This window comes from Protomyctophum bolini, assembly GCF_963924005.1.
Source record: "Protomyctophum bolini genome assembly, chromosome: 1".
Classification (NCBI taxonomy): domain Eukaryota; kingdom Metazoa; phylum Chordata; class Actinopteri; order Myctophiformes; family Myctophidae; genus Protomyctophum; species Protomyctophum bolini.
In genome coordinates this window covers 14748012-14772341 of record NC_137862.1, presented here as the reverse complement: position 1 = coordinate 14772341, position 24330 = coordinate 14748012, and the positions used below count along the sequence as shown (strand labels likewise).

The window sequence follows — 24330 nt, the reverse complement described above, 5'->3', positions numbered from 1 at the left end:
ATCACAGCGGGAGGAGGGAGGGAGCTACACTTGTTTACGTTAAGCTTAAATTATAAGTCCATCGTTAAGGACGACGTCGATCGCCCCGACAAAAAAAAGTACCGATCTACAGGGCAGCAGCACCGCGACACCAGGGAGGGGTGGTGGTACAAGAGTAAAAAAAATGTATATAATGTCAGTCAGTACACAAACCACCCCTCCTCCCCCCCCGGTTAGCGGTAGCCTTCTCAATGCTAATGTTAGCTTGACATTTTTGAAGGTAAAATAGCAGTCGGGCTGACCGGGAGGGAGGACACACAGACCAGTTAATATGAAACATTCATGTTTTAACGGGGCAGGGCTGTGACTGCAGGGAAGGCAGCAGGAGAATGAAACAACACAAACACCAAGCAGACCGCTGATAGAAACGTGGTGGTGAACAACTCTCTCTCTCTCTCTCTCGTTACTTCACTTACAAGGTTAGCTAGCACCGCTCCAGCTACATGGATCGGTTATGGGTTAGCTAGCTGGGAGGTTTGTTAGCATTTAGCATCTCCGGCTCGGTTAATAAAATAAGACACATTCACCGCAGAACCAACACATCCTGTTCTCTTCAACACAAAAACACGACATTTCTCTTGAATTGGGCCAAGCAAGCGCCGACGACGTGAATGTGAATTAGCAATTCGTGCTAACCGTGGCTAGCTGCAGTCATTACATATACCCACTGGCAGGTACTACCGATGCTAGCACAACATGCTAACTTACCTTAACGCGAGCCTTGCGACCAGCAGCAACAATGCGTCCGCGCGGAACACTTCTTTTATATTTTCTTATCGGTCACTTGTTGACAAATTCAGAGCATGTGTGTGGGTTCGGTAGAGGGGTAAGTGCTGGTAAAATGAAGGTGAGCGCGCTAACAGCAGTTAGCCGCACCGCTAACAACAATCTGCTGCTGGAACAAACCCGAGCGACGTTCCTTCAACACGGAGGGCGTGGCGACGGTGGAGGGCGGCCCCGCCCCGTACTCCGCCCACCGGCGCCGCCGTTGGCCGGCCGCTTAGAGCGTCAGCCAATGGCAAAGCCGTACGCGTGGCGCGCGCACGGTCCCATAGGCCGGCGGCACGCTCGCGCCAAGTACAAAAAAAATGATGTCGCCTCCTGCACATATAACTCTATGCTCCTGCACCAGTGTACATGTTCAAACATAGACTGGGTTAAAAACAACGCACATATTTGATATAATATAAGTTAAATTAAATGTGAAAAGAATATATATATTCGATATTATTATATTTAAACATTGTGTGTGTGTGTGTGTGTGTGTGTGTGTGTGTGTGTGTGTGTGTGTGTGAGAGAGAGTGTGTGTGTGTGTGTGTGTGTGTGTGTATGTGTATATATATATATATATATATATATATATATATATATATATACACATACACACACACACACACACACACACAGGGGAGGATTATCCAACGGGCCTGTTGGGCCCAGGCACAGGGGGGGGGGGAAAGACAGACAAAAAAGGTGTAAATAAGTGACACACACAGTCCTTGTCACTGTTACTAACAATGGGTTTATTCATTTGTCAATAAAATAACCCCAAAAGTCCTAAACCATCATCATACGGCACATTACTGTGTGTTTAAAGTTTAAATGTCATAACAATTATGACATATAGGCATGCGATATTCAGAATTTACAGCAATTTCTGAATATTGCATGCCTATATGTCATAATTGTTATGCGTACACATGTGCAGACAGTATGCACCACGTCGGAAAGAACAAAAAAAAAGCTCCGGAGGGGTGGGGGGCCCTTTTGCATGACTGTGGCCCAGGGGCCATAATTTCTAGATCTGCCTATGTATATATATATATATATATATATACACGCACGCACGCACACACACACACACACACACACACACACACACACACACACACACACACACACACACACACACACACACACATTAAGAACTTTATGGTCTTGTTCTTAGGATTGTGGTGTAATGCTTGTGACAAATAATCATCACAACTTGAAATGGTGAAGAATTCAATTAAAAAATCGTCAATTGAACACGGATATGCACAACTGAAAAACACTAAAGCGTGTTAGTTTACACAATGCAGTGTCTATGTCTACACAAGACACGGCGGCCACACTGGAATAACTAAACAGCAAGGTTTTCATGTTATGTGAATGTGTTGAGTTCAAGATTGTGGGCAGCAGAATTCCTTTGATGTTTCATGTTTGTTATAGAGGAAGTGAAACAGCTTCAATGTGACAGCCTCTTCTTAACCACATGTCCCTGTATGACCCAGTGTTCATATTCGTCAGCTATTTTCTGTGAAGAGATTTGAGGGAAAAGAGGAGGGGGGCCTAGGATAGAACCCTGACAGACCCGGTCAATTAAGCATGTTGGTTAAGAAACAGGTCAAATATAATTGTAGAATGCCATATGCTGTGTGATTGTGTGAATTGATCTCGGCTTGTATTCTCTTTCTACTGCTCTGCTATGCCACCGAAACACCAATATCTTCCCACTTCCCACTAATGCTCTAGCTGCCACCAAAATGTTTAATTCCCTGACACCATCCATGAAAAGATGATTAACACGTACTGGTTTCTTTCATAATTGGCCTGAAAGAAGTTTAATAACACCCATCAAGAAACCAAAAAGGGAGGTAAATGTAATTTACCACCTCTTTTGTACATATTACAGTATATAGTGTTTTGTATTATTGTGTCCCCAGGACTTATTTGGTGTTATCCTTTTAGCCTTAATGTCTGACTCCACGTGCTGTTTACATTTCTGACTAATAAAGTATTCAATCAATATCCATCTGCAGAGGGACCATGATAGCATATTGATGTAGCAGAAGTGCTGGCTGTGTGTATAATGTTAGTATGAATATGAAACCTACCACTGTCCTGCAATACAGTGGTGGGAAAAGTACTGTACTTTAATTGAGTTGAGTTGAGTATTTTCATTTCTTAATACGTTTATGAATCGTTGCTGTCCCTCTTATCTCCATTCTCCAACTTTTTTTATTTCTTTATTTGTTAAATGAATGCGCCTTCTTGATCATACTAGTGCTACACAACGTCAATAAACTAAAGCATTAAAAGTTGCAGATCGGCAAAGCGTTTGAGCTTGTAGATCTGCTACTTTTGCTGTTTATTAATTTGATTCCTGGAAAGTACGTTTTGGACATAATGAGGATTCCACCCGACAGAGACGATGTCTAATGCACCAGTTCAACTTTAACTTTATAGTCTCAAGTTTACTGGAGTGAAAGAGTGGGTGAAATTCATAGTTGTATGCAAGCTTGAAGCTCCTAACATTTTGCAATTTCAAGAAAAGCGTATGGTACAGGTATAAGGGTAGAGAACAGAGAAAGAAACAAAATAAAATATCATATAACAAGACACACAATGTCAAATATTACATAAAGTGCATGGTCAAAACGTAATAAAATGAGGCATAATATTATGCTTATCGTGCAAGTAGCGGCAACATTTGGAGCGTTTGCATTTTTTTTACTCCACTACAATGATTTGACACCTTTAGATATACGTAGTTACTGGCACATTTAGAATTATGAATACAAAACTTTATTACATGTTATGATAGCTAATTAGCTATTACATTACATTAGGAGAGAATGATGTATATTAGCATATACATTTTAATCAGTGTAAAATGCATTAAGCTGCTTTTCTCTTCTACCCCGGATTTGAACCGGTTTCCTGCACAAGTGTTGACATTTCTGTTTTACCATTGAGCCTGCCTGCTTTCTCAGGGGATGAATGTAATCTTGACCATCAGGTCAAAACCTGTGTCAGATCCTGTGTCTAGGTGAGACATGACCTTTGACCCGATCAATGTCTCAATAGAAGAGCATGGAGACAAAACACAACGACCCCAATTATTGTATAAGTTATATTAATTATCATTATTATTATTATTATAATTATATTATTATTATTTGTATTATTAATCCAAAACATGGGGAGGCAGGGGAAGTTCAATTTACAGCATAATGTGAAAGAATTATTTGATTTTAACTTTCTCATACACAATACATAATGATCATTTGTTTTAGCCTAGAGTGTAAATGTCTTGAAGCGGGCCTATTCTTCAAAATGACATCATTACTGAATGAGTGGACAAAAAAAGCTACCCTGTGTGTGTGTGTGTGTGTGTGTGTGTGTGCGTGCTGTGTGCTGTGTGCTGTCTGTCTGTCTGTCTGTCTGTCTGTCTGTCTGTCTGTCTGTCTGTCTGTCTGCGTGCGTGCGTGCGTGCGTGCGTGCGTGCGTGCGTGCGTGCGTGCGTGCGTGCGTGCGTGCGTGCGTGCGTAGCATGATACGATGGGCAATTGTTGCTGCTATTCTTTATTATTAAATCAATGTCTCTATTGTTTTAATATTTCTGATGGGTTGTGACACGCAGAAAATACCGTAGGGATCGGACTTGAACCCGCGACGCGCTGTCAGGCTACATTGAGCATAGGTGTCCAGACATCTGATATGCATGTTGTTTTCAGTTCAGGAAGATGCATATGGCAACTAGAAGAACTCCTGCGGTGATGTTGAAGACCACTTGAGGAGCTGGAGGAAGACATAAGAGAATAGCGTTTAGGTGTGCATGGAATGGATACATAGCCACTTAACCCTAGAACACTAAACCGAGTGATTTTCACACAGACAATTATGTTTGTGATTATCATTGCGAAAGCCAGTGAGCCTTTACTATGAGAGCCAGCAGAACATGTCTGTCTGTCGTCTGTCTGTGTGTCACGCTGTAACACCACCTGCCCGCCACCAGAGGGCTCAGCTGTATCACACACAAAAACAAGCTGTATCACACACAAAAACACACACACACGCACGCACACATGCACGCACACACGCAAAAAATAAAATAAAATAAATACTGCGTTTGCTTATTACATTGGGTAAAATATACCCGGGTTTAGTGATGGTGTGACAAAAGTTGGGTTTAGGGTTCTAGGGTTAAGCTCTATTAGTAAAATAGACAATCTACAACTAGAAGCTTACAACGTGATGTGACGCTTTGTATATTGGCTATATTTCCCCAAAAGTGCATTATTCAAGAGCATATTCTAGGGGTTTATTTTGTTGAGTAGAGTTGACCAAGGGTTCTCAAACTTCTCAAACATTTGACAATTTGGCCAGTGTTTAAACAGTTTTTATATAGTATCGTTCATACGGTTCGTTGATCACCTTTGATGCGGTAATGGTCTATACAGGTTTACTGTTGACTGGGAAAACAATGTTTATTAATTTTAACAGAAAATATTTAGTCAAAATGAGTGAAGGGCACTTTTATCATTGTACGGTACATACACATTTCTCCATTCATTGTCAATGGGAATTTTATGTTTGTCTAAGACAAAAATAGCCGATAATAGCTGAATATAGGAGGGGCTATAGCGCCCATTAACAAAATGAACACTGGTTACACTTTAAGCAAATCATCTGGGGACCCCCCAACGCAACAATCCTATGGGGATCCACCTGGGGGTCCCGACCCACAGGTTTAGAATCAGTGGAGTAGCCAATGGTTTCAATACACAGGACACCAATGGAAATAAGCCATATATAGTGCTTTCTTGGGTTTATCCTTTTAGCATCGTTTTGTATGGAACCGTACCTCTGTGCTTTTTCTGCAAACTGAAGTATTGAATCAATCAACAAAAAACACTACATGTGTCCTCTCAAACCAATGGCTTATGTCACAAGTGTGTGACACTTGTGAAATAAAGTCACCTTGCCCAAGCCTGGAGGCCTGGATAAAAAGCTACAGGCAGACTTCTTGGTGGGGAAGGGTCTAATCCCAGGGTCTGTCTGACCCTCATCATCCTCTGGAATGCCTGGCGTGCATGGGAACGGTGTGGCTCCAAAATGGATCCCCGGTATTCTAGCGACTAATGTGTGAGATCTGTCAATCTGGATGACATACTGTACATCCATAGAGCATGCAACGGCTCAGAGTGGCATATAACGATGCCTTGAGGTTACGCCTACGTGTTCCTAGGTGACACAGTGCCAGTCAGTTGTTTACCTCTGTTGGTGTGCCCACATGTGATGCTTTATTAAGAAAACTGATGTATACTGTGACTACTGTACTTTGTATTGTATTAACTGCTCACTTTTATCCTTTTTCCATGTTGTTTGTCTTTTTGGTTTTTTGTACGTTGATCTTATGTGATATGGACTATTGTCTGAAATAAAGATTATATAATACATCATAGATTCTATGATGTATGACTCCAAATATGGGCAAGGTGTCAGTGTGATCATTAAAAAACCCATTATGCAGACTTATATAATGATTTAGTTCAATATTTCTCATTCAATCTGCAGGTCATTCTGGTGCTGGTTCAACTTAATGTGTCAGTCCTTCCACGTACTGTTGGGTGTACTGTCAGTCTGTCTTGTTGTGTACAATACATTCACAGCACATAAGAGGGTCATGTCGTCGATGATGGCGAAGCCGCAGGTCGTGTTCGTTCTGGGGGGGCCTGGCGCTGGGAAGGGGACCCAGTGCTCCAGAGTGGCGCAGAGCAACCGTAGCTACACTCATCTGTCAGTCGGAGACCTACTGAGGGCAGAGCGAAGCAGGGAGGGCTCGGAGTTCGGCCAGCTCATCGATAACTACATCAAGGAAGGCAAGATCGTTCCTGTGAAGATCACCATCAACCTCCTCAAGAAGGCAATGGAAGAGACCATGAAGGTAGACGAGCAGGTGTGCTGTTTCCTCATTGACGGCTTCCCCCGCAACGAGGACAACCTCCAGGGGTGGAAGAGGGTCATGGACGAGAAGGCAGACGTCAGATTTGTCCTTTTCTTCGACTCCGACACCGAGGTCTGCATCCAACGCTGTCTCGTGAGAGGACAGCGCAGTGGGCGCACGGACGACAACCGAGAGAGCCTGGAGAAACGGATCCAGACCTACCGGGAGTCCACGCGGCCGATAATCGACCAGTACGAGAGGGAGGGCAAGGTGCGCACCGTGAACGCCTCTCGCAACGTCGAGGAGGTGTTTGTGGAAGTGAAAGCCATCTTGGACAAAGAAGGCTGAGTTTCAACAATGAAACAATAAATCTTTCCCCCTGAGATACAATACATGTCACAAGGACAACTCGAGAGAGAGAGTATCCGTTTACGTTTAGGACAGATTGAAAATAACTTTAGACTTTGAACTGTAGGCGTGTCAGCTTGGCTGACAACACTGAAGAGCTCAAGAACCTGATGTTGGATAGGAAATTGTGTAGGGCAGCGATCCAGGAATCCCGAGTTGGTGTTGGCTAGACCTCACTCTCGCAGCAACTAACTAACTTATACTTGACATTTAACCACTTGAACCCCATCACTGACCAAAAATATCAGATATACTAGCTCACAATGTGCTGCGTTGTGAGCTTGATATTTTTGGCAAAGACATTTGGTGTTGATGGAAAAAAGAATGCACCATGTCCGTTTTACTAAGTCTAGCGGGTATAAGTGGTGGGCCCCTTTTGGTGTTCTAACCCTTCTGGACACGAACCCCTCTTGGGGTTCAGTACAGTATGCACAGTTTTTGATGCTGCTATAGGGTCTACCAAAATCTCCCGGAAAAGGAGCGTTAACAAAATCAAGGATATTGACGGTCTCGACCCCTATGAACACACTGACTGGACAGAGGATGCTTTTGATCTTCTACCACCACTAACGCTCGTTTTCCTCAAAGTTCAGCTTGTCCTTGTATGTAAGGTATGTCGAGGCCGACGTTTTTTCTTTCCATCCTGGTGTTGGCTCACTGTGTTGTCGCCAGGAACGAGCTCGTTGAACTCCCTCTGGTGTTTAAAAATTAGAACGCACACGGATGGTCGCTGACTGTAAACAAACCAGAAAAGCCTGCCAACATGGCGGCCGCTACCACGTGACACATATGTTAACGCCCCCTCCGGGAGATTTTGGTAGACCCTATATAACCATTTAAAAGCGCTTTTAGAATCGGCCTCAGTCCAAAATGGGTTAACTGAAGTGATATTGATAAATTCCATAAATTATAAATTATTAACTATTCTTTTTTGGGTTGAATCTATTTAATAAATTCTGCACTGCTTGTTCAAGAGTATACGTATTACAATATGTGTGACTGAATTGGAGGTAATGAGAGCAGTGGTTCTCAGACTTTTCAGGCCACGACCCCCCAAGAAAAATCATTATTTGAACTAAGGATCCCCCATAATAATCATATTTGACTCAACTTCTACATCGTCTAACTCAGACTCGGGCTCTTCCACAGATAAATGTTGTGGAAATACTCATCTACACGCTCACACTTATTCTGCTTTCTCAGGTAATATTTCACAATTTGGCCAATGTATTGTTTGTAGATATTTTTTTTGCAGTATTAAAACTGACTTTAAAAGTCCTTCAATTGTCACTTTAGAAATGTGCAGATACACACACACACACACACACACACACACACACACACACACACACACACACACACACACACACACACACACACACACACACACACACATATAATGACTGAGAAAAAACAATGTTACAAATCATCTGGGGAGCCCCTGCCCTGACCCCCCTGGTCTTACCATTTGAAGCAGCTGTAGTAGTGGTAACGGTTACGGTGGCTGTAGCAGCGGTAACAGTTACGGTGGCTGTAGCAGCGGTTACGGTGGCTGTAGCAGCGGTTACGGTGGTAACGGCAACCGTGGCGGTAACGGGAACCGCGCCGGTAACGGGAACCGCGGCGGCTGGGATGGTCGGAGCCGGGGTGAACACCAGGCTGACCTCCTTCCTGAGGGTAGGTGAGGATCATAGGAAAATGTCATGATTATCGTGGAAAAAATAATTGCGATTAACAATATTATCGCAATAATCAATGTGCTTAAATCTTAAAATGCCACTTTTGTTTAACCACTTGAAACTTCAGCATCCCTTCTCAGGGGGAATGTTCGCCGTTGCAATGCATTGTGAGCTTGTAGATCTGCTATTTTAGGCAAATCGATTTGCCAACATTAAATTCTCGGTTTTCATAGTAAATGCGACTGTAGGTCGCATTTACTATGAAAACCTGCATCCCCCCCACTGTCAGTTAGTTATTTAGTTACACCCCATGTCTCCATATATGGTCTTGCCTCGTCACATCACACCCCCATATATGGTCACGACTCGCGTCTTACTGGTGTAGAGTGAAATAGGAGTGTACCAAATACACTCTTTACAGGTCTGTTTAATCATGTATGGAGGGTTTAAGTGGTACTGCAGTTCCTCAAAAGCCAATTCTTTTTACTGCGATAGACGGCAATGGCGATTATGGTCCCATCCCTATTCCCTACTTGATGATTCGGCTTTTGCTGATCACGGTGTTTTGCATGGAGCTCTTCTGGCCGCACTGGTTGGGGCACTTCTGGTTAGGCATCATGGTGATGCACAGGTACACGGTGCACTCCACGAACATCTGCAGGCATCAGATGTAGATGTTCACCCAAAAGATTACATATTATCTTATCTATCACTTACACACCAGGGTCTAAGACTATGTGGTTAAATTGAAGTGACATACTGTAGATAAATTCCAAATGTTATGAAAGGCAATTCTGGACTTGTGGCAACCTATAGTCCACATGGTTCTCAACCTTTTCACTTGAACTGGTGACCCCCCCCCCCCCCCCCCCCACGCTGACAAACACTTGGAAGATAAATAGTATCTTCATTATTTGGCAATTTGATCAGTTTGTTGATTACTTTTGGTGCAGTAAGTTTTTTTCCCTTTTTTGAGGTATATAAAAGTCCTTTAACCCAAAATAAATGAAATGAAATGAAATGAAATAAAATAAAAGTAGACCCACCGAAAAGCCCTTTGCCTGTATGGTGCTCATGTCCAGCCGGTACACTTTGAAGGCGTTGGATGTTGTGATGACCTCCAGAGTGGTATCATTGGGTGAACACCTGAAGGAATGGAGAGAGAGTCAATCTCTCGTCTCCATTTTCTAACTTTTTGTGAGGTTTTTTTGTAAAATAATGTCTTACTTGATCGTACGGTACTACTACTACAGTGTGACACACAAGTAGCAGATCCACAAGCTCAACACGTGCACCACGCTTTGAACCTGTAGATCTGCTTCTTTTGCCATCTTTCAATTTGAATTATGAAAAGTAACAGTTTTGGGTGATTTTCATTAATCAATCAATCAATCAATCAATCAATCAATCAATCAATCAATCAGTTAGTTCACTAACCCTTGCTCCATCAGAACAGTAGAGTTGGCCATGTCCGACGTCTCGGACTCCATGCATTTCCCTACCAGCAGCTCGGCCCGGCTCTCCTTGCAGTCGGCCACGGATAAGTGGAGGTCCAGGAAGTCCACCTTGGACCCCACGGCGCCCGTTGTGGGGGAGCTGGTGGTGGTGGTGGTGCCGTTTCCAGACCCCGAAGACGATGACACATCACGCTGGACCCGCGGCGCCCGCCCCACTTGGGCATGCTTCCATGTGTGAAGGTGACGGAGGTGACTGGGCAGTTGTGTGTCTCTGCACCAGTGTTCATTTTGACAGCAAAAGTTTTGTTTAGTTTATAGTCATAGTAATTTTAAAGAAATTTTACTCTTATTTTTGTCGCCTGAAATTGTTTAGTTTTAGTCTAGTTTCAGTAAACAAAATATAATAAGATTTTAGTCGACTATATGTACAGTTGAATTTGTCGACACAAATATATTTTGTCAGGCCTTGATTTTACGTCTTGGTTTTCACGCTGAAAATAGCCGGTCTACAGTACAAGCTCACAACTCGTCACAGCACAACACGCTGTGAGCTTGTAGATCTGCTATTTTCAGACCGCAACACCGGAGTGCAACCAAACATAAAATAACTTGTCTTTTAGTTCTACTGGATCTCTTTCTCCACTAGTCCCTCCCTATAACATTTTGGTCTAGATTTTAGTTGTTGACAAAATTGTCAATAATGTCTTAGTTTTAATCAATCGTAGACGAACATTCCTGGTCGTGGTCTTAGTCAACGAAATTAACACTGACCTGCGCATGGGTCCCTCTCCCGGGAAGTGGAACTCTAACGAGAACGAGAAATTAGTGCCGAACATTTCCGACTCCGTGGGGATGGTGACATTGAAGTTGGGTCCGTGAGCCACGAGTTCCCGGATCCGACAGGCCAGAGGGAGCACCAGTGTGGGCTGGCGGCTCACCATGGTGAAGGCCCGCACGCTCTTCAGGGTGTTGGTGTAAACCAGCTCGTTTCCAGAATGCTGCGGCAGGCCAGGGGCACGATAGGAAGGCACGGGTCAAGATTAGTCAAGGTCGACCGTGGAAACTAATTATTATTTACTTAATTACTGTACTAATACTGTACTGTACTACAGTTTTGAGGTATTTGTACTTTACTTGAGTATTTCCAATTTGAAATTTGCAATACTTTTACTTCTACTCCACTACATCTCAGAGACAAATATTGTACTTTTACTCCACTACAATTATTTGAAAACTTTATTACTAGCTACTTTCATTTTCAGAAATATTTTCGAAAACTTGAAATTGGACATACTGCACAATGAGTATTTTCACTTTTGGTACCTTAAGTACATTTTGAAACCAATACTTTTGGTACTTTCTATTTTATTTTATTGCAGTATTGACACTTTTACTGAAAGGTAGGGTAAGTGATATCTTTTGGTTAAAACAAAAGGGGTTTTGTTAAAGGGATAAATCACTACATTCTGATAGTAACTATTGCTATAGAGCAGGGGTGCCCACACTTTTATGACTTGAGAGCTACTTTCAAAATGACCAGCTCAACAAGATCTAACCACGAACAAAAGAGTATACGTATACCATTGCTGAAAATAGTTAAAATATGGAATAGTGGCACTGGCGTTACATATACGACAAATGCACTTGGAATGGGAAATAGAGGTGGAGAAATGGAATAGGTAGGGTGTTTTGTAGGCTATTTAATTTGTAAAGCTATACCGACATTTGTGCACAGCACAGAAAACAAAATATTGCATTGTGGGTTTGAGCTGACAGGTCAATCAATCAAGTTACCTTAATTCAATTGGCATGCCAAACATTTGTTTACTTTCTTTAGGGGCATGTCATGTGATCGCGATCTAACTTTTGGGCACACCTGCTATAGAGTTTAGTTTGTTCAATAACAGGGGTCTCCATTTCTCTCCAGATCTTTACAGATAAAATACATTTTCAGTTATTTCTTTGTGTACAATTCCACTTATCCACTAATCTGTATCCTGAGTGAGTTCTCTATCCTGATTGGATAAAATTGGTATCCCCACCTGAAATTTTATTTTCTGTCATTTTGGTCTGAGGCCGAATCTAAAAACCTCTTCTAAATCCTGACCTAAGTTTTCTGAAAAACTTCAAATATTTATATAGCAGCATTTGTAAATCTTTGAATACTATACTGTAGTGTACATAATCCCAAAAGGGGTTCCTGTCCAGAAGGGTTACAACACCAAAAGAACCCCAAAAGGGGTTCCCGTCCAGAAGGGTTACAACACCAAAAGAACGCCAAAAACCCACCTCAACCACTTTGAACTACATTGCCCCTACAGTATTCTGATAGCTGATCTGTAACGGCAGATCACAACATATTGTCTGTGTGTTCTTTGTGACCTGGGAGTTGAGGATGATGATGATGATGATTTTCATTGTGTTTTCCACTGTCCACATTGTACCATGATTTAAGAAGAAAATCAGGATAAGAACCCAGATTTGTTTTGGATGTCTGAATGTTGTTAGAGTGGTTGTTCAGTAATGAAGTTTTTGTTTTAGGAAAATTCATAGAGAAGGCATGGCTGTTACGTTGGAGAACGATGTATCCATAAGTAACTGTTTATGTAGTGTGTGTCTTGTAAGGCCGTGCAGGCAGGGCATCTTATGATGTACGACACTTTAATAAAAACTCTATCTATTTATCGGTCTGTCCGTCCGTCCGAACTTATCCAACCGATGGCCGGCATATCAGCCCAAGCTGTGAGGTGAGGACTGATATACTACGAGGGCTGGTATGCAGCGAGGAGGGCTGGTGGTCCTCGAGGGGAGACGATAAAAACTTCTCTGCCTCTACGACTGACTGCCCTCAGTTCGATAAGCTTGGGCAATGACGAATGTCCAGGTAAATAACTGAGTTAACTGAGTTAGTTGACCCGTCCCAAACCCATCCACTCTGGTATCTGATAGCTGATTCAAACAAGATGGAAAATTAGCCCTAGTATCTAGCCCTATCTAAATGGGGGAAAACACAACTTACATACATACGTTAAATGTATCCGCCTTCTGTCATTTATCTTTCCATTCCCACAACAATATACAGAAAACCATGGCATATTTTTGACATTGCATTTGAACTAATTTTTAAGCTGTGATTAATCTGATTAAAAATTGTAATTGTTTTGACAGCCTATACATTACACACTATATAATTATACAGAGCCACTTTATTTTTGTGAACGGCAACCAGTGCAACTAACTATAAATGAGGCATTACCACTGTCTTGGTTCCACAGCCGGTCAGGGAGATGAGCGCGGTCAGGTGGGTGCTGTTGTACGTGACAGGGCAGGTGGCGTTGTTGAGCTGCAGTTCAGACAGGTTGATGTTGGGCAGACTGGTCACTGGGAGCACCAGAGTCATCTCTGTACCCTTACACGTCAGCACTGCATGGATGGAGGAAGTACCACACGGTTTAGAGTTTAGATGAAGAAATACCACATGGTTTAACTTTAGAGCTTAGATGCTGATAAATATACAAGCAAATGAAAAAAGCCTCCAGACAAAATCAGAGAAACATGGGTAGGAGAGTGTAAAACATTTTGAGCTGCAAGTAACTCTGTTTAGTTGATTTTAAACACGAGAAAATGGGTGCTCGGCTGGCACAATGCCGAAGTGCCACAGCGGAGGCTGTTGGTTCGAATCCACTGTCGTGCATCCGGCGTTGTCGAGTGTCTATCTATATATTTGGAGATTTCTGTATCTGCCTATCTGTTACTTTTGTTCCCATATATGGAGTTGTCTGATGACATGAGTATATGACAGCGGTTGGCTCATGTGTCATGACCATGAGCCACGGCCAGAGCCTTTTCTGGTGCTCCTGGACAACCACCTGTCCAACCGACTCGATGCCAGGCATCATCTGCAATGTGCGTGGCATGTGAAGTCGGTCGGTGGAAGATACGTCAGATACGTGGATACAGATATTATTTACATTTTTTGTAAGATTATTATACTACAGAATTATTGCAATGTACCGCATCACTGACCTGTTCCTGCAGGAAGAGTTTCAGCCTGTCCTAGAGAGAGAGAGAGATAACATGTTATGTTTATGTTTGTCTTGTGTGCTCAAATCCTGATAGCTTCCAGTAAAACTGTACAGTTTTACTGGATGTACAATACAATCAACCGAGGATGTTACTGTGTATGAATCATAGAGCATTTTTCAACTCTTTAAACAGACGTCAGGGATGTAAGTGGTAGTTTGTCAAGCAACGTTCTCGTGTTGCTTTAATGTGAAAGATGACTTACTCTGGTACAGCCCCAGTAATGTGAAGATGACTTACTCTGGTACAGCCACAGGCATCGGTGCTCAGACTGCAAACTGTAAAACAGAAACAGTGGAATTTCATCGTCTCATAATAAATATACTCTGGATATTAGCCGTGCTATATCGCCATTGTCGCGTGGAAACCTCATGCACATGTGTCCAAAACCGTGACCTTTCTTTTAAGTATAGCAGGATCGACAAGCTTGAAACGCGTCACTTGAGGTCTGCTACAGTACCTTTGATGCTTTTGTGTGACACTGTAGTATGATCAAGTAGTAGGGCGTTAATTTACAAGAAAAAAACAACACAAAAAGTTAAAGTTAAAAAAAAACCCCAGAGATAACAGTTTTCTGCCCGACAGCAACAATATCTTAATTATAAATAATACTGTTGTATTGTCTGTGCACACAAGGTGGACCCTCTTGTAAACAAGTGTAATGCTTTATTGGGTCGTCCACTCACAGTTAACAGTCTTTTGTATTGAGTTGTGCTTGAAATGTACTGTAATTCTGCAAACTGTTAATAAATATATCAATCAATCAATCAATCAAACACAAGGTCCCACAGCGCCACCTACCTGTTGGTGTTGGCAGAGAAGCAGATGGGCAGCAGAGGGGCCAGTGAGTTTTCAAACTCACCCCGAACCCATGACAGGTTCATGCTGGCCATGGAGCCTGCAGTACTGAGGTCTGACCTGAAGAGGGCAGGAGGACCCACCACTGCTATCTCTGAAACACTGGCAACCACAAAAAAAATCAATACTGCAATGTACTCTGTTACAAATAAAAGTCTGGAATAAAGTAAAAGAACAAACGTATTGGCATCAAAATGTACTAGTACTAAAAGTAAAAGTACCAATTATACAGAATGTTCCATTTCAAGTTTTCAAATGTATATATATTTAAATATCAGATCTACATTAATTGGTATGAATACAATTATATTTAAATTAAAAACAAACACTGGTATGAATAAAATTATATTTAAATTAAAAACCCACAATAATTGATAGTTGCAGCCCTACAAGAGTCCACCAACATACCGGTATATCATTTTACTGGTTCAACTCGATGTCTGTTGTGAAAACAACGCATTTCATTGATGCATTCAGAAATGCATTTAGGAAGGAATACCTCTCTTGCTGTGAGGTGAAGCTGATGGTCAGGTCGATCTGCTCGTAGGGCAGGATGTAGAGCACTGCGTTGTCCCTGGGAGTCTGAGCGGAGGCCACGGGCACTGCACTGCACGCAGTGGACGACTCCTCCACTGAAACACAACACAAAGAGCACCACGCACGGATGGATGGATGTATGTACAGCTACATGTGTTCTCCCTGCAAGGTGCCTGTGCCTGGGGCAAAATATATTAAGAAGTAGTGAATATAGCCGATATACAAGCTTGCAAACCCGGCACAAAGCGACGCGTATTGTTCACTTCCCATTGTTGTCGACGCTCTGTCTGTCTGTCTGTCTTTTTTTTTTGTGAATACTGTATGTGAAGTTGTTTGTGTGTATGAGTGTATAATATATATCCTGTGAAAGTATGAAACAGCTGAGGTTGTGAAAAATGTATACTTGTAATTCTGTGAAGTTGCCTAAACTGAAATAAAAACAAAGTAAAAAGAAGAAAAACATATGATCCACATATATCATAATGAGAGAGTGAACAGACGTACCAGTGACAGTGAGAGACATGTGTACAGGCACCGAGATGAGGGCCTGGGTGTTCATAATGAGAGAGTGAACAGACGTACCAGTGAGAGACATGTGGACAGGCACAGAGCTGAGGGCCTGGGTGTTCATAATGAGAGAGTGAACAGACGTACCAGTGAGAGACATGTGGACAGGCACAGAGCTGAGGGCCTGGGTGTTCATAATGAGAGAGTGAACAGACGTACCAGTGAGAGACATGTGGACAGGCACAGAGCTGAGGGCCTGGGTGTTCATAATGAGAGAGTGAACAGACGTACCAGTGAGAGACATGTGGACAGGCACAGAGCTGAGGGCCTGGGTGTTCATAATGAGAGAGTGAACAGACGTACCAGTGAGATACATGTGGACAGGCACAGAGCTGAGGGCCTGGGTGTTCGTGAGGACGTATGTTTTAGGAGCAGGATAAAAGTCCTCCACCATCACCACCAAGGAGTAGTGACCCACCGCTGCATCTCCGGTGAACGTCGCCATGCAACGCTCCTGCAGCAGCGGAGAGAGAGGAACACTTTTTAAAATACCTTAAAGCCAATATACTTTGTTTGGATTATGCACTTTCCTAAGCACATTATAATGCTAATAATGCATTATAGACAAGGAAAGGATGCATAGGAAGTGTTACCGATTTTTGGTAGGTAATTATAAACATTCGGGGATGGTTTGACCAGCGAGCGATAACTGTCAGAGTAACTGTAGCTGTAAAAGTCAAACTAAGAAGACTGACCTCGTCCAGTTCTATAAACGTGTATTGAGCACAGCTGGGACACTCTCCCGGGGAGGCGAAGCGGCAGCGCACCTTGTCTCCATCCAGATCCTTCACGTGCAGATGGAAGTGGTGCAGGCAGTTCTTACGGGCCCTGGACAGGTCACACACAAATCAAACCACACGATAGTATAGTGCAACATAACGGATTCATCATGGATATGATGAACCTCTTGAAGTCCACAGAGACTTCAAGACTCCACAACATCTGGAAATCCAACACCTACAGCCTCAAAACCAAGATAAGATACGCTTATATAACACCCTGGTCAAGCCGGTTCTACCAAGTGCGACATGAGCAAAGTCAACTCCTTCCAGATGGACAACCCCAGGGAAAAGGAAGCCAAGCTAAGATCACCTGGCACAGACCTGTAGAGGCTGAGCTGCTGGGTCTCTCCTGGGGCACGGCACAACTGGTTGCCAAAGACAGTGTTAGGAGGAACATTATCGATACCTTATGCCCCATTGGGGGTGAAGGGCATAGGTCAAGTAAGTGGTATTGCATTTGTTAAAATATGTGTTAAATACCTCCATGTCATGAGGAACTAAAGCCCACAAAAGAACCACTGATTTATGTGTCTAAACCAGAAGTACAGGATGTTGTCCAGCAGCTTACTGTAACTTCCTGTAACCCTGTACTTCTGGGCAGACACTTTTGTCAGTAATTATTGTAAGGCCAGTGTTGGGAAATATTACTCTGCTGAGTAATTACGGTATTATTATTATTAAGTAATATCTTACACTACTCGTTACTGGGTAAAATAATATTACAGTAAATGGTAAATAAATGGTAAATGGTGCATTCATATAGCTTCAAAGGCGCTTTACAGAGATTGTGCATTACATTCACCCATTCACACACACCGATGCCGGAGGAAACCATGCAAGGCACCAACCTACACATTGGGAGCAATTAGGGGTTCAGAGTCTTGCTCAAGGACACTTCGACATCAACTCTGGGGGAGCCTGGGATCGAACTGGGAAACTTGCGGTTCCCATCCGGTCACTCTACCACTGAGCCACTGCCGCCCCTAAGTAATAGATTAGATAGATAGTAATAGACAGTAATAGATTACAAATAAATCGCCACTGTCCAACACTGTGTGCAGCCTAATAATTCAATGCATCCCATTCACGTAAAGATTAGGGGTGTTAATCGAACTAATCAAATTAATCGATTATATGATCATCATTTATTTAACTCACGACCATGATCACATGGTTTGGAGCACAGATTCATAAAAGTATACAATCGGAAGTATACAATACATTACAGATTACACGATATACATAGACATATCGGAAGGCTTTCCCTATTTGTACAGTGGAAGAACATTTTTCAGAAAAGCACCCAATTTATAGATTACTTTTTGTTTTTCAGATTTTAGTAATGCAATTAATTTAAACATAGAAGGGTGGGTAAAAAAATACAGTGGCAGGTATTTTTGCCTGAAATTCATAATGTCAGTATTCTTGCATTTCAACAGAACATGATACTCATCTCCAATTCTGGCATCATTACATAGGCCTACATATTTTATAAAGTAGTAAAAAGACCTAAAATAGTATAGCTTCTAGTATAGATGAGCTATTTTAGCTATTTTTGTCGGAATGGACCTCAGCTCTACACTGTTAATTGGTTAAAGTGTGTATTACCTCAGAGGAGGTGGCAGAGCCACATAAGGCGGTTGGTTGAGTCGTCCATTATTAGGCCGGACTGTGGGTGTTGCCTTCAATGACACGTAAAATGTCACACTGGACCTGTTCCGTAAAACACGACACATTGAAATGATTTATTTTAAAACTCTAGTAATGTTTTCATCTAGGTAGTCTCACTAGACTAGACAGATCACATCAAACAAATAATTTGATGACCAGTGGTGTCAAAGAGTTAAGGCCCTGTTCAGAGTTGGCAGCCCAAATTCAATCCAGATTGGAGTCGGATTGCTTACATGCAGTCTGAACAAGGCCAATGCTGCGTTCACACTGCCAGATACAAAAGATACGAAGCTATACAGCATATTTGAATCTTTGTAGCTGAAGTTGAGGGGTGTATCTTTGAATCTTTATGTTGCTAGTTTCCACTGAAAAATAATGGTAGACTGTATTCTTTCTTTGTAGCTGCAAGTCAGAACGGAATGCAACATAAGGAAAGAGATTTAAAACTGATTAGCAAAAATATTTTTTGCTGGTCAGACTGCATAAAAAGATCACACCTGTGTGAACTGAGTGTTGCATCTCCACCCCTCCCCCCACCTCTCTCTCTCTCTCTCTCTCTCTCTCTCTAGGTCATTACACACTGGCGAATTGGCGACGCGATATATTCGTGCGAATAATTCGCATTTAAAAACAATTGAAGTCCATGGAAGCTTCCACATCAGTGGCGAATGTGCGAAAATGTGACCGTTTTCGCTCTTTATTTGTTCGCTCTGGTGTCATATTTTGCAGAGATTCGCAGGCGAACTGCAACATGCAATATTTCGCATTTTCAGATCGCTTATTCGCATCGCGTCGCTAATTCGCCAGTGTGTAATGACCTTCTCTCTCTCTCATTAGCAGGCAACAGTGCAGCCAGGGACACGCATTGCAATGGAGTGGCTGCACCACTCAAAAACATCGCCACAAATCAGATCAGAAAAGGGCCTAAAGGTCCTTGTAGACTGCTCAGATTTATTGGTCCCCGAAAAAAAGGCATGGTTTTAGGGTTTTTTATCTCGCGTCAAACTAAATATAATGCCTCAACTCCTACTCCTACTCCAAGTGCTGCTCAGGGTTAGTGGCGGGTCCCCAGTTCAAATATGATTATTTGGCGGGTCCCCAGTTCTAATATGATTTTTTTGGCGGGTCCCCAGTTCAAATAAGATTAATTTGGCGCGGTCCCCAGTTCAAATATGATTATTTTGGGGGGAAACGTTTGAGAATCACTGGTCTAAGGTACCGTTTCTCAACTTCGATTCCGGGGACCACATTTGACAAATACGGGTCTATAACTCTGAGTGTACAGGAACCAAATGGACCCTCTCAGTATACCTAAATTGAGGACTTTGATTGGGGTCGCAGAAATAAAAACCAGGGTCCGTGGCCGAATGCATATCAAACTGGAGATCCTTGAAATAAACAAAAAATAATAATAAACAATACAATTGGTTACCCTAAGGTGACGGTGGCGTTGTAGTGGCTGGGAACAGTCTTCTGCCACTGGCGGACGCACCAGCTGGACGGCAGAGCTCCGCTGAGGAGTAAGGACGTACGATAGACCGTACAGTTCCCACCTCCCGCACACACCCCTGACAGGTCCGGACACGAGGGGGCCGCCACTGTGAAATGGGCCATCACCTGTAACAACCCATTTTGGTGTTAGCATTATATTATGCTTTAGCTATCGATCTACAAGCTCATAGCGCGCCACCGAGTGGCGCGCTACGAGCTTGTAGGTCTGCTATTTTTGCAAAATTGAAGAACGACTGACATAGAAACATAGCTTTTTCAGAAAACTGTCATTTTCAAACAGACATTTTTAAAATCTGATCTCAGGTCAGAATGGGTTAACATAGCAAATTGCTATCTCATGAAGCACAATGCAGGTATTGTATTTTGCATTGAGTTCTATTAGTAATGAAACCAAAACAAGTTAATAGGTTCAAAAGTGATTATGAAAATGTGATTGTATGTTTATGTTTATTCAGCTTTCAGCCTGATCACAGGTTTAAAAAGACAGGTGCCATTAAAAACAAAGAAATTACGCAAAACTTTAAAAAAAGCAATGCCTATCTAAAAATCAAATAACCTAAAACACAAAACACATGTTTCTGGAATTTACACAGAACTTAAACAAAGCAATGCCTATCTAAAAATCTAATCAAATCAAACACAAAACCCATGTTTCTGTGTGTGTGTGTGTGTGTGTGTGTGTGTGTGTGTGTGTGTGTGTGTGTGTGTGTGTGTGTGCGTGCGTGCGTGCGTGCGTGCGCATGTGTGTGTGTTCTTGGCTAATCTGTAGCTCCACTGATCTCCACTGATTAGACCCGGAAAAAGTCACAGATGTTTCATATTATGTTTTGAAATATTGAACTTTAATTCTTTAATAGGAGTCAATTGTGACCATAACTTTATTAACTTGGGGTCATATGGCACATAACTGTCATATTGTATGACTGACGTCATAGACAGGCCACATGAAGTCTGAGATCTGAGCCATGGCATTAGTAGACCCTGTCTTGTTCATGAATGGTTGTTACATGGTTTACTGTTTTTCACTCCAAATGACTCGATCGAACAAAGATTTTTGTTTTTTAAAAAGCCAGGCAAGTGATGGGAATCTTAAATTCCTTATAACATATAAATTGATTATATTTTAGTGTTTTACTGTATGATTACGGTATGTGAAAACGATGAAAACTTTCCAAAACACACACACACACACACACACACACACACACACACACACACACGACGAATAACAGTCCACACTAATTATCCATAGGACAGCTAGGCCTTTTCGGAGAGGGGTCAGAATAAATTATGGACTTAGACTGTTATTCGTCTCAACAGCTCAATTATTAAACCTCTACTCACATATTGTCCTTGACTGCTGTCCAAGGGAACAACATGAACTACTGCCCCCATAGTAGAGCCTTCACAGGTGGGCTGTAACAGAGCTAGAACCAGAGCCCACAGCACCACGTGGAACATCTCCGCTCACCACACAGCTTTCTATGGACTACGGATGTCCTCTGGGAGTACATGGCTGGTTAATTACACATCATATAAAAACACTATATATTTGGAGATGCTGTACAGATGCAATTGTTTCATTCCTGATACAGATACCATTGTGTAATACATTTTAAAAAATAAGTCTGGGTCCATTTGGTTCCATTTGTACACTCATCAGTTATGGGGGTCCTTGCCCGTACTACTACTACTGACAATAGGTTCATGATTTGTAGCAGTGGTGGAAAGTGATGGGGGGGATAAATAGACGTACTCTCTTTTGCAGGAGTAATTTGCAAGAAGGTACCCAAGGACCCACCCACCTCAGACAACAGCAACATTATGAAAAGATTGTTCAGGTGAAATTCACCCTACTTTAGTACCTCGAACAGACAAGGCCTCACGGCCTGCCCCTGCCGCATGATAGTAAAAACAATTAAAGAAAAAAGGAAACGGTTATTTTAAAATGTTTAAAGTTGCATGCTGCTGATACAGTAAGTAAGGTTTGTTCATTGATCTTTTACGTGCAGACTTTATTAAAGGACCATTTAAAGAAGAATGAAGTATGAATTACACCGATTACTGATCTGGTTTATGTATTTTATGACAGGGGGCAGGACTGCGACACTCTATATAGTAGGTCACTTCAATTTGCATGCTAATGAGAACACGTATGCATGTCTAGTAGAATCACACGACTATTTGTAAATAAAACTTATAAGAGAAGAGTACTGCCAAGGCAGACAACCCCAAACACTCCAGGTTAGAGAAAATCCATATAGGTGCAAAGCTCGATGATGCATTATAGAACGAAGAAAATGCCAGCACTCAATTTTAAGACATTTGCAAGACAAAACATTAATATGCTGGAGCAAGGTCATGTGTACTGTATACGTATACTACTTAAGAGACTGCCAGAATATTAAAATTGACAAAATCTGTCAAAATGTTAAGCTGTGGTAAAAGTTTTTAATGGTCTGTGGCCACATACAATTAAACACAGTAACCAGTGCATCTCACCCAACAGCAGAGAAGAAAATGCTGACTATTTGAATTAATTAACATGGTACAACAAACTGTTAAAATTATTAAAAATAATAAAATATATCACTGTGATTCATTGTCCCCAGCAGGTACTGTAGGTTCTGGCTGTTTTTGGAACTGAATATCAGAATATGCTTCCACTTAGTACTAGAAGCAGTATTTTTACTTCTACTTCACTATACATCTCAGATGATCTGATATCGATACCAGGTAAGAAATGCGAGTACTCCACCACTGAATATTACCACACATACCTTACTTCCCGTTTGTTGGTTGGTCACCCAAAATATCAAATTTCCCAATTAATAATCCCAAGAGTCTTGTTTGGTTTCCACTAAAAGCACATTACTGTAGTGGAAGTGTTCCTGGTTCTCTTGTTAACACACCACTGACATACTGACAGGCAAGACGACATATTCAGTGGGTGGAGTTTCCTGTAATTATGGCAGGTATTAGAATGACGTTAGACTGGCTAGACCAGCGACATGGGAGTTCGGTATGATAATGAGTCAAATTACTAAGGGAGGTGTCTCCTCCATTAATAATACAATGTTCTGTGAAACTGTTAAAAACACCCTTGCCATCGTGCCAAGTGTCCTATCCTAGACAGTTCTCTCTCCATCCTGGCCCCCAAGCCAATCAGGTTATCTCCAGGGCTGCGTCCGAAATCATTCCCTATGCCCCATATAGTGCACTACTTTGAGGTTCCGCCATTTTGTTATAGTGTCCGAATATGTAGTGAGCATTTTTGCACCCTAACGTAGTGGACTGAAGTATCCCACAATGCACCGGGAATTGTAGGGAGCATCCGATGGTCACTACAAAAACACAGCGAAGCAAATCTGCCCCATAATGCATTGCGCAAGCTCGCTCTTGAGCGCACATGCACGCGTTTGCGCACGTGCGCTGCTTCTGCATGCATGCGCTCATTGCGCTCCAACTCAGAAGAGGCAGAAGTTGAACCAGCGAAAGAAATCAACACTTAATGTACTTTTTAAACTTTCGTTTTCCCCTCTTTTCTTCCCTGGCGGATCTCGAAGCTACAGATCTCGAGACAAATGATCTGTGCATTTATTTGAAATTGTTTTATTTTATTTATAATAAATCTACTCGTTTGCAATAGTATTACTAATCTGATTAATTGTATCACCCAGGCCCAGCGCATGACGTTAGGAGAGCAATCAGTTGCTTGCTGTAGAATATATTTGTGAGATTCTTTATCACAAACGTAGGCTAAATACATGCATGTGAGACACATATTAATTGTGTCCGAACATATGTTTTATTAATATTCATTCATTCCTGCCATGAATATGCTATCTAACATTATTTCATTGAATTGCAATAAATTGCAACTTCATTGTGTAGGCAGTCATTTATTGGACTGCTGTTTCTGTTAACACCAAACGTCCGTATTGTGAGAAGAGCTTGTAGATCGGCTACTTTTGGTAATTCTTTACCAAAAGTACCCAAGTAAAAGTATACAAGCTCACAACACG

The 24330-nt window shown here is 42.0% G+C and overlaps 4 protein-coding genes across 5 annotated transcripts in view; 1 reads left to right on the top strand and 3 right to left on the bottom strand.

Moving 5' to 3' along the window:
• LOC308318557 (paired amphipathic helix protein Sin3a-like) overlaps positions 1 to 943 on the bottom strand; it is a 31977-nt gene extending 31034 nt beyond the window's left edge. The window contains exon 1 of the mRNA XM_080768164.1: positions 748 to 943. The gene's annotated coding sequence lies outside the window, so the exon portion shown is untranslated. The remainder of the gene's footprint in view (positions 1 to 747) is intronic.
• Positions 944 to 3986: 3043 nt separating this feature from the next.
• Positions 3987 to 15334, bottom strand: LOC308316562 (uncharacterized protein). Of its 2 annotated transcripts, XM_080765242.1 has the most exons (11): positions 15180 to 15334; positions 14619 to 14656; positions 14322 to 14351; positions 13552 to 13718; positions 11067 to 11293; positions 10276 to 10566; positions 9885 to 9984; positions 9372 to 9493; positions 8625 to 8830; positions 4486 to 4602; positions 3987 to 4092 (listed from the first exon to the last, which is right to left on the bottom strand). In XM_080765242.1, the coding sequence occupies exons 1-10, from the start codon at positions 15269 to 15271 to the stop codon at positions 4535 to 4537; spliced, it is 1341 nt and encodes a 446-aa protein (XP_080621368.1). In that variant the 5' UTR covers positions 15272 to 15334; the 3' UTR covers positions 3987 to 4092; positions 4486 to 4534. The 2 variants fall into 2 exon arrangements, with proteins under 2 accessions (XP_080621368.1, XP_080621369.1); XM_080765243.1 differs by lacking the exons at positions 3987 to 4092; positions 4486 to 4602 and having other exon boundaries at positions 8700 to 8830; positions 9326 to 9493.
• LOC308314500 (UMP-CMP kinase-like) lies at positions 6407 to 7099 on the top strand (the record flags this gene model as incomplete). Its single annotated transcript, XM_080762131.1, has 1 exon — positions 6407 to 7099. One exon carries the CDS (start codon positions 6407 to 6409, stop codon positions 7097 to 7099), a length of 693 nt encoding a protein of 230 aa, XP_080618257.1.
• Positions 15335 to 15656: 322 nt separating the features above from the next.
• Positions 15657 to 23239, bottom strand: LOC308314489 (uncharacterized protein; the record flags this gene model as incomplete). The annotated part of the gene is made up of 7 exons (XM_080762120.1): positions 23086 to 23239; positions 21650 to 21807; positions 20226 to 20410; positions 18731 to 18835; positions 17036 to 17168; positions 16636 to 16794; positions 15657 to 15863 (listed from the first exon to the last, which is right to left on the bottom strand). The coding sequence occupies exons 2-7, from the start codon at positions 21764 to 21766 to the stop codon at positions 15657 to 15659; spliced, it is 906 nt and encodes a 301-aa protein (XP_080618246.1). The 5' UTR covers positions 21767 to 21807; positions 23086 to 23239.
• Positions 23240 to 24330: the final 1091 nt, after the last annotated feature.